This window comes from Opisthorchis viverrini (genome assembly GCF_000715545.1).
Source record: "Opisthorchis viverrini unplaced genomic scaffold opera_v5_51, whole genome shotgun sequence".
NCBI lineage: Eukaryota > Metazoa > Platyhelminthes > Trematoda > Opisthorchiida > Opisthorchiidae > Opisthorchis > Opisthorchis viverrini.
Genome location: NW_008751707.1, coordinates 1672604 through 1682661, shown reverse-complemented (window position 1 = coordinate 1682661; position 10058 = coordinate 1672604). Strand labels below are relative to the sequence as shown.

Genomic DNA, 10058 nt, shown 5'->3' with positions numbered 1-10058 from the left:
ATGATGATGATGATGATGACAGCTTAATTAATATCATATCTGTGGCGACTTGTTCCATAAAAATGTACCTGCATACCCACCACACTGTGTGAGGTCTGCTACATTCGACATTTGAAGTCATGTATGATGATGATGATGACAGCTTAATTGTTGGAATATCTGTGGCGACTTGTTCTATAAAAATGTACCTGCATACCCACCACACTGTGTGAGGTCTGCTACATTCGACATTTGAGAATAAGTCATGTATCTATTTGACGCCACAAATAATCCAAATGCAACCCCTGAGGTATGCAAAAGTCTCCGCAAACTTAAGTGCTTCTCCTTGATTTGCATGGGGCATTGACGGATACTGTGCGTTCTAAAGCACAATTTTGCACTTCGTCTGTACGTCTGTACCCATGGCTTTGCTCTAACATCTAATGGAGTGTGGAGGCGTGGTCTATTCAGCCTCTACCCGGTCGAAATCCCACTTGATACCTACGGGTTGGAGTGGTGTGCTACCGCAAGTCGGCGAATAAGCAGTGATGCTAGCAGCCTTGCTACATCATCTCTCCGATCACCATATTCACTATGAACACTGGTTCTATAGACGGGGACTGTTATGGACTGACCCCAGTTGTTTGGGATGATGTATTCTCCAAAACGGATACAAACGAGCTAGACAGACACTGGCTGAGGGATTTACTGAACGACATTTCAAAGCATCCCACAGTCAGGTTGCCACAATTCAACCTCAAAAGTTCCATCTTTTTTTCATTTCGGGTAGTAGCTGCGTGGGAAGACCTTCCTCCGACGGTTGTACACGCTCCTTCTCGAACCCAATTTAAAGCACTATTAGACATTTATTTATGCGAATCCTCGCGCTGGCAAGCATACTGCCCCGGGCTGAGAACATAAAGAGCAGTGCTACACCCTTTTTTCACTTGTGCCTTTCAGGTGAACGACAGCCACTGACCGACAAGAACAAAACCGACCCGGGAAACTTGGGCAAAAGCCTCGATCCTGTGTATCAATCCGTGAATCCGTGAATCTACCCAATGGCTCCTGTGCCCGAATTGCTTTTACGGTGCTGGCACCTACGAGGAAGGAAGGGGCACAAGCTCAAAAAGAGGTTTCGAATAACGGTATACAGCGAAAGCTTTAAATGCTTGTGCATATTCCTGTGATAATTTTATACACCCCAAGCGAACTATTCTCACAAATCTGGAGATCACACAGGAATTTTTAACTCTTGGCAAGAACACGGTCAGCACGCATGGCTGAAAGTTACTTCAGAAGAAGACAATCCAAAATTTCGATGCGATCTGCGAAAGGAATCGTGAAATTGTGCTTGGGGGAATCAGGCACAGACACCGCTTTACCGCTCCCAATTCGGCGCTGCTACGGCCAAGAAGTTCATCCCGCGCGCGATTGGCCCGAACACGGGTTGCTTGCCAGTCTAGCATCAAGAGAGCTCTGATTGGCCGAAACTGTGTACCCAAAACCCAATCATAGTCACCTACATATCGAATGTCCAATGAAGGAAAGGTTGCATCCAGAGGGCGTCGAAGTTTCCAGAACGTTGTCACCGCATGCATTTTTCGGCCTGGTGTTCGAGTCTAATACGTGTCTTGCACTTTTGGTGGTTTTGTCGGCAATGCTTGCTTGGAATATTCACACTCCTGGAACTAATTGAGGAATCACCGTTATAACAATCGGCGGACGGAAACTCACGGTGTCTATCTAATTCAGTCAGCTCTGAGGATTATTGCGGCGGTAACAAAAGCGGTCTGAAGAAGCACTACTGAAGCTCGCCTACTCAGAGGCTGCGCATCCAGATGGCAGCAACCAGCACTAGTGAGTCTTCCGTTTCATCAACTGATGTAGCCTCTACCCCAATCACGGACTTCACATTTCACATATTTTTGGTCACACTATTTAACTCTTGTTCAAGCAGTACAAGATATGTTCACAACTGGTTTTATAAGTTCCATAACGGACGGAAGGTCAGAAATTGCCGCAAAGCCACGGCACATCAGAGCACGTTCAAGCTGGCTCTGATCTTATCCTTGACAAATCAATCAGTACGCAATCCCAGATATTTGGCGATCGGAAATCGATGTTCAGTATTAAGCTGGTAGAGCTGGATAAATAACTCGTCACGTCTGCAGGTGTTGTCAATCGGGAGTGTGAAAATTCGGGCTCAGCCCAATGACACGACCATTTCAAGCACGTCATTTTTCCGGGTTTCAGTCGCCCCATTGTACAGATATCAGAACGCAGCTCACCACAGAATCGAACGAGATACTGAAATGACGTTGCAGTCTCCTCACCTAACGTCAACGCCTCATGAACCTGAAGAATGACAGGACAATATTTGATTAGTGAAACCGTTCGGTATTTGCAAAATGTTTTCAAGGTTACCGCTCCCTAGTAAACAATGTCTACGCCTTATGCAAATTTCTGAAAATTATCTGTACGGGTCAGTTGCTTAAGTGAGCCAATCTCCAAGTTCATCAGTTTCCACCGACTGAGGAAACATTGTCTACTGCAATAAGATATTGCAATTCGTGGTAAAAACATGAGCCGCTGAAAATAAACACGAGTTACAGTTATTTCCTCATGCAGCTCCATGCACGTAATCAACCCCAACGTATAAAAAAGCCCAACAACAAGCTCGGTAAAAAAGATAATAAGTCTCTCACAAGCTGTTTGCATTACGGAGAGTGGTACTCCGCTCACCTTTACAGGTTTGGGTGTTATGATTGTCGTGATCATGAATAAGACATCTGTCCATCCTTGATATCGCAGCCAACTGCAAACTGTGGGGCTGTATTAGCTCGACGAGCTGTAAATGCTGCTGTTTAGAACTTCACGCACACAGTACTCGTGTGTCTTTCCGAACAAACTCAATTTCCGAAAGATCCATTTGGACCACTTGGAACGCTACTCCTCAACAGGCTTAGAAGGCGCACACAAGCGAGGACAAGTCTACCTATCCTTGCAATTGTCAAACCGGTTTTATTGCCGAATCGCCCATCAATATATGCAATCCCGTCCGCTACTGACCAGGATTTTGATCGACTGCAGGTGGCTGATATCGATTAACGGAACAACTAATCGGATGAGCCTCATCGATCAAACAACTGGAACGATCCGGTTGTTTGAAAACTCCATCCGTCGCACTGACACGTTGGACATCTATCAGTACCTTTTGCCCTTTCTAGACGACTTGTTTGCGTTAACAAATTGTTGAAATGTTCCGCGAAAATTGACTTGGCTGAGGCTTACCTTCAGGTTAAAATCGGCAGGAATTTCGGGAGTTTTTGACGCTCGGTACACACCGCGATCTGTCCCGATACACTGGAGTGATTCCAAGACAATGCTTTATTATTTCAACAGACCATGAGTACGATGCTGAAGGATGCTGTCAGCGCTGCTGCCTATTTGAACGGTGTCATCGTCGTGGAATCTACCATCGACGAATTGCGGCAGCGCCTTGTTTACGTATCTGGACGCGTTCAACAGTATGGCTCCGGAGTGTACCAAGAAAAATGCACTTTCTTTACGCGGTCGGCAACGTTCCCCGAGGTCAATAGTAAAAAACATGTCCGCCGATCAGATTCGTAGGAAGTCGACGCCATAGAACATATGCCAGCACCCACAGACGTAACATTTTACAGGTTCGCCTCTTGACCAACATACACTTATTCGAATGAAAAATGCTGCCTACTTTTATAACAAATGCGCAAAACGCAAATAACTCAATGATGAGAGGCGTGATTTAAGCCGGTGAAAATGTTTATTTGACTTCCTTCGCACATTCAGCCCTCCGTCTGGTCACATAATCTAGCATTATATTATATTGACAAAAACAGCCGTGGTAAGTTCGAAATCGGTTTCGTTTTTCCCTCGTGCAACTTTGTGAAAACTTTTTTTCCGTTTCTCAATCTATTCACAGAGTACACGTGAGTAATTGTTGAATTTTATTACTCTAACAAAACGTTTGAGAGATAACCCTTGATATTTTGCGCACACTCCCTATTTTACATCTAATCCTAAACATGACACCATTTTATACCGATTGCCCTCAGCAGCCATTGACAGACCACAACGGATGTGGGCGAAATGGCTGCCCGTCTAACGTCAAACGCGGTATGCAGTGCCCCACCTGCAAGGTCTGGTGGCACTTCAAATGCACGGGTCTACGATACGACCAGATAAGCCGGCTAGTTAACTCTCCTGACCCGTCTGTCTGCGCCAGCTGCCTCTACGTTGGGGGTGCAATGCATACTTCAGCTAAGAAGAAAGCCCCCAAAGACGGTACCCAATCCCCACTGCAGATTCAGAAAGACCGATGCCAGTGTCCCACTTTGATCATGGAACTCGTCGCGAAATTGGCGCGTCTTTCAAAGGCACTTGAGGAATAAGGCACTAAAAATGCATCGGCTTGGATGAAAGTTGACAAGGAACTTTCTTTGCTGAACGAGTACCTTGCGATATCCATACCGGGCCCTCTGGTTGCGAAGAAATTAATACAACTCTCTGACGCGGCTATAAAGACCACCAAAGCGTCTTTATTTGACGGGCGCCTAAGGGAAAGCAGGTTAATAACCTGGGAGTCATTCTCCGGTAAAATAACGCCAGCGAAACTGGCACAATCAATCCTTAGGAATGTCCTCAACAAGCCTGACCAATCGCTCCACGCAAAATGGTTACTCCAGAAGGGAAGCAGGCGAACGCTTGGACTTTTTGTCACTCTTTCTTCCCCATCTGACGTACAGAAGATCTTGGAGCGGGATGACAGCATTCAGAAGGCCAACCCAATGGTCAGGCGTCTATCTGAGGATCGCACTCTAGACGCGAGAAAGCTGGGGCACAACAGATCAGGAGTAGAGGCGCGAAAAAGGCTACCGCTGGGCTACAATTCAGCCGACCCCAAACTCATGACCAAGCCGATTGTGGTCATATCCCGTTGTGTTCATGAGAGCAGGCCGACGAAATCAGCTGCGTCTCCGGACAGCAGTTTCTATTCGACCACTGCAGGCCTCTCGCCCACCAAATGCAGCGACGCCCTTTAGGAGGCCAACCCCACCTGCGAGCGGCGCTCAAAGTACGTGGAGCTATCAACGCTTATCTCCGTAACAGACAACACAGCTGCAGCCATGCACTCCGCTAAAATGAGGGTGGTGAAAGAGCTGCAAACAACAGTGGTCGAAATTTTCGCCCACGGGAGAAAATACTTCGTCCCCCAAAGCCAAAAGGCCGGGCAAACCGGGCTCCCACGGAACGGAAAAAACCTCGCAAGCGAAAAGCACGCCCAGAATCCACGAAGACAGGAAGCAGACGACATCGCCCCATAGGCCCCCTCGGAGCCTTGAACTCAAGCCCGGTGCACAACTAATATGTCTGCTAACCACCCTGTTCACTCACCTTTCGGTTCCTCACCCTCTGAGACAGCAGAGACGGTGTTGAAATGCTTGTCCACAAACTGCCTCAGCCTTTTCAACAAACTCGGTGATGTTATACAGTCAGCTCACCTTGAACAATCGCCCATAATCGCACTCACAGAGACTCGGCTCACACCTGATGTCTCTGACGCGGAGATCTCGATAGACGGTTACCCTTTTTTTCGAGCTGACTCAAAACGAGGGAGGGCTGGTGGGGTTGCTCTGTATTTACATGCAGCCCTACCAATTCCGATTATCCTCTCTGACACCACCCCCGCACCCTTTTACGATGCACTGTGGGTCCAAATCCCGCTGCGCGGTCCAATTCTCTCCTCCTCGGCGTGGTCTACCGTAGGCCTTCGAGTCCCACTGAAGATGACCAATTCCTCATACAAACCCTTGAGCAACTCTCCTCCAACTACCACTTCACTCATCTCCGGCTTGTAGGTGACTTCAACACCCCAAAGACCTCCTGGATGGCACGCCAGCGCGTCGAATCAAGCGGGCTTTTTGCAGCGGCGCTGACTGAAGTCGTTCATCAGAGCGCTTGGACTCAACATATCGTTGCACCCACCAGATACCGCGCAGGCCAACAACCATCCCTGCTGGATTTGGTCATCACCAACGAAAGATCGTTGATCAGGTAAAAATTAACGCTGCACTGGGACATAGCGACCATTGTGTGATGACCTGTGATTTCATCTGCTATTGGGCCAGAAATCCCGAACCTCAAACGTGGTTTCGAGACTTCTGCCATGCAGACTTCTCGGGAATGCGCATCTTTCTTGAACAAATCACAGTGAGACCAGCTCCAGTAAGAGAACTATATAGGACCATTGTCCAAAATGTTCACGAGGCTGACGCAACGTTTGTCCCAAAAAAACCGCCACGCACTCGGATGAACCGCAGGCTGCCAGAAAGGATTCGGCGACTTCTGGAAAAAATATACCAACTCTCTTTGAAGAAGTTGACCACAGGGTATACAGAAGGTGAGGTGGCATTCCGTAAAATGCGGGACCGCTGTAAATCGGAAATGCGCAATTGGAACATACGGAAACAAGCCACCATCCTGGACCTCGCTCGAAAAAACAAAAACGTATGGTTCAAATACGCGATACATCGCCGCAGAAACAAGCCATCCGCCTTCTCCTTGGGGGACAGATACGAAGAACCGACGAACGACACAACAGTGGTATCTGATGTTTACAGAGAACACTACGCGTGTCTATACTCAGCCCCAGTCCCACACGCCCCGCTGCTCCACAAACTAAAGGACCAGTGCTGTTTCTGATCTACGTCAACGACCTCCCAGATGTTCATGCAAGTCCATGTATACCTTTTGCGGACGACTTGAAATCCTGGGGTACCAATGCCAGTGCCCTCCAAATGGATGTACCCGCTGCCAAGCAGTGGTCGTTGGGCTGGCATCTGACTCTGAATGATGAAAGGTGCGTCCGTATGTCGTTTGGAAGAGACTCAGCGAACGCCTTTGTTATGCATGGTAAGAAAGGACCAGAAAACATCATGAGGATAGATGCCAAAAAGGATTTGGGCTTCTGGGTCTCCTCAAACTTGTCCTTCTCACTGCACCATGAGAAATCGGCCCGAAAAGCATTAGCCATTTTACGGATGATCCGACGCACCTTCTCCCGTACTACTCGCATGGACTTCCAAATACTCTATGGGGCCTACGTCAGACCGCTCCTGGATTTCGCCAACCAAGTTGTCTACTCAGGACGCACGAAAGACGTCACCCTCATTGAGCGTGTCCAGCGAGCCGCTACGAGAATGGTTGCCGGCCTCAAATCCGTGGACTACGAAACGCGTCTCGCGATGCTTGATCTCTTTCGTCTGGAGTACCTCCGCCTTCAATGGGACCTAATTCTTACTTACGCCCTGTTTGAATAAAGCTTGGCAAATAGGTTTTTCTTACCGTTGAACCAGCAAACACACAACGGGGACATAGTGAGAAAATTTTCAGCTCAGAGCTTACTTACGCCCTGTTTGAATAAAGCTTGGCAAATAGGTTTTTCTTACCGTTGAACCAGCAAACACACAACGGGGACATAGTGAGAAAATTTTCAAGCTCAGAGCACACACATTAGACAAAAATTTTTCTCATTTTGGGCAGTGGGTCTGTGGAATGACCTTCCTCCGACGGTTGTCCACGCTCTTTCTAGAACCCAGTTTAAAGCACTATTAGACACTTATTTATGTGAATCCTCGCGCTGGTGAGCATACTGCCCCGGGCTGAGAACATAAGGAGCAGTACTACACCCTCTTTTCGCTTGCGCCTTTCAGGTGAACGACCGCCACTTACCGACAAGAACAAAACCGACCCGGGAAACTTGAGCAATAGCCTCGATCCTGTGTATTAATCCGTGAATCGGTGAAAGACAATGCCGATAAAATTATCCAAGTAATTTTCAACAGACCTATTGTTTACATTGTTCATGATATGTGCATGAAAGCTTTTAAGGTCACCATCTAAGCGAGTCTAATTGACAATGTCTAATTTAAGGTAGGCGCGGTTTATGAAGAAACAGCGAGGTTTCCCAGCACACTTCATAAGTGCTGATTATGGGCATTTAATGTAGTGTTCAATAGGATCCGGGAAAGTTTTCTGGGAGCTACTTAAAAAGGGTGATCTTGATGAATGCGATAGGTTTTTAAGGTAAGAGTAGACCCATTATTATTCGATTTAAGGAGTACCCTATTGTTTGATTACAAGCAAACCCAATAAAGCGGTACACTTGGTACAACCTGCACTGGTCGCCGCAGCACAGACCGTTGACCCCTCGGCAACCACACTGAAAATGTGGTGAGTTATTGAGAATTTGACGTAGACCTCAGTGAAGTATGCAATAGCTCACTATCTATACAAAATGAAAATGTTAAAATTAGACACAGGAATCGATGAAGACACAACACCACGAAAAGCTGGTTACTGTTTCCAGAATCAAACAAACTATTTTGGATAAACCTGGGTCTTAGTTGCCGAAGCCAATTTCTTGTAATTTCAGAAACCTTCATCTTCGCACCCAAAATTGAATCTGAAAGCAGAAGGATGCTTTCAGAAACGGTGGCTTAGCTAAGCGCGTGAAGTATGACAATAAACAGATCACCAGTTCCTATTCAGAATGTGCACGTTTCTCCTAACACCTTGTGTATGTTATAGCAGGTCCCTGTATATACGCTGGGACCAAAGTCCCTTCCAAATGTTTTTGGAATAAACATTTGATGCCACTGAGGCACACAGTATGAGAGTCACGTCAGCGCGGTAGAGCATGCTACGTAATCAACCTAATAGCAAGTAACCGAGATTAACGGTAATCGCGTAGGTAAACTCCATTTTCTGGAAAGTTGAAGGAAAATTTAACGGCACATCTAAATTTACTTGAAATAATTTCCCCACTTTATTTAAGTGGCGTTTTTAACGAGGTTTCAGCGAACGCTGGAAGCGAAGCAAGCAACGAACCGGGTAATTCCAACCTCGAATCATCAGCAACCTGCATAGCTCTGCTGTCCACATTGCACAACGGGGAATTGGAAGCAGTGTTGACCCCCGACAAAAATTCACGGAAGTGGAATTTTACTATTCACGTTACGGAAATTGAAAATTTGAGATTGTGCAGAAAACTGGATTGGAATATAACAGAACTGTCATAAAAGTTGGTCGTAGGAGTTCAACGAGTGCACACTGAGTAAAGCCGGACAGCGAAAATACGTGGCGTGCGAAAAAAACATTCAGTGGTGCGTGTTTCTATATAAGTTATTTGAACCATACCCACTCAAGTTTACTACGGTCTTCTTACAAATTACACATCAAGGTTTTAGGCCACGCATAATCAGAGGATTTGTTAACGCCCGAAAATCGATGCATCGCGCTGTAAACGTTTTCCAACCCACGCTTGTGAAGAAAACCGTTGAGAACGTCAAAGTGTGCCCCAACAATCCAGAGGAGGAATTATTTTCGTTCCCGCCCGGGGTAAACCATTAACTATCAAAGACAATAACGTACGCCTCAGCGAGACGCAGTGGGTATTTGTGATCTCTTAACAGTGAAGGCTTTACTTCCGTCACACCATAAATTTGATGCACCTGTATCGTTTTTCATGCGTCTGCTTTCAGATGCAGTGAGTGGGTGTGTGGTTGCAATTTTAAAACATCAAAACTGAGAATTATCTGAAGGTTTGCCATTACTGGGCCCACTTTTCGACTACACTGAGGTAACGTTAGAAAAGGCACCTTGGAAGAACAGAATCTCATTTCATGGCTGTAGCTCGAATCCATAGGAAAATCTGAAGTGCTCCAAAGGATCATGCTCACGATCTATTGGTCCAACTACCACTTGTTAAAAATTAGAGTACTTCACTTTTGTGAAAATTTCGCCCAGGTAGGCCGTCGATGTTGTTTCCAACGTGGACAATCCAAACTTCATTAGTTTCGTAGACCATCTAACCCATATTTGGGGCAACTGCAGAATAGGTCTAGCAAAATGGTCTCTGTTGACATGCTTGGGGCGGAAGCTCGGTGAGAAGCCCCAGTGAGACATGGACATGCATTCAGGCACTCCGGACATTGAAAAATATGGCGGCGCCCCCAGCCACAACAACCCGCTCTCAG

At 46.6% G+C, this 10058-nt stretch overlaps 2 protein-coding genes across 2 annotated transcripts in view; both read left to right on the top strand.

Annotated features, from left to right (window-relative positions):
* T265_03541 (hypothetical protein) overlaps positions 1-1031 on the top strand; it is a gene marked incomplete at both ends in the record, with an annotated part of 16046 nt that extends 15015 nt beyond the window's left edge. The window contains one exon of the mRNA XM_009168053.1: positions 940-1031. Within this exon, the coding sequence (XP_009166317.1) occupies positions 940-1031 (92 nt within the window). The remainder of the gene's footprint in view (positions 1-939) is intronic.
* A 5086-nt stretch (positions 1032-6117) lies between these two features.
* The window catches only part of T265_03539 (hypothetical protein), a gene marked incomplete at both ends in the record, with an annotated part of 29413 nt that continues 25472 nt past the window's right edge, over positions 6118-10058 (top strand). The window contains 4 exon segments of the mRNA XM_009168051.1: positions 6118-6624; positions 6642-7330; positions 7343-7458; positions 7481-7618. Of these exon segments, the coding sequence (XP_009166315.1) occupies positions 6118-6624; positions 6642-7330; positions 7343-7458; positions 7481-7618 (1450 nt within the window).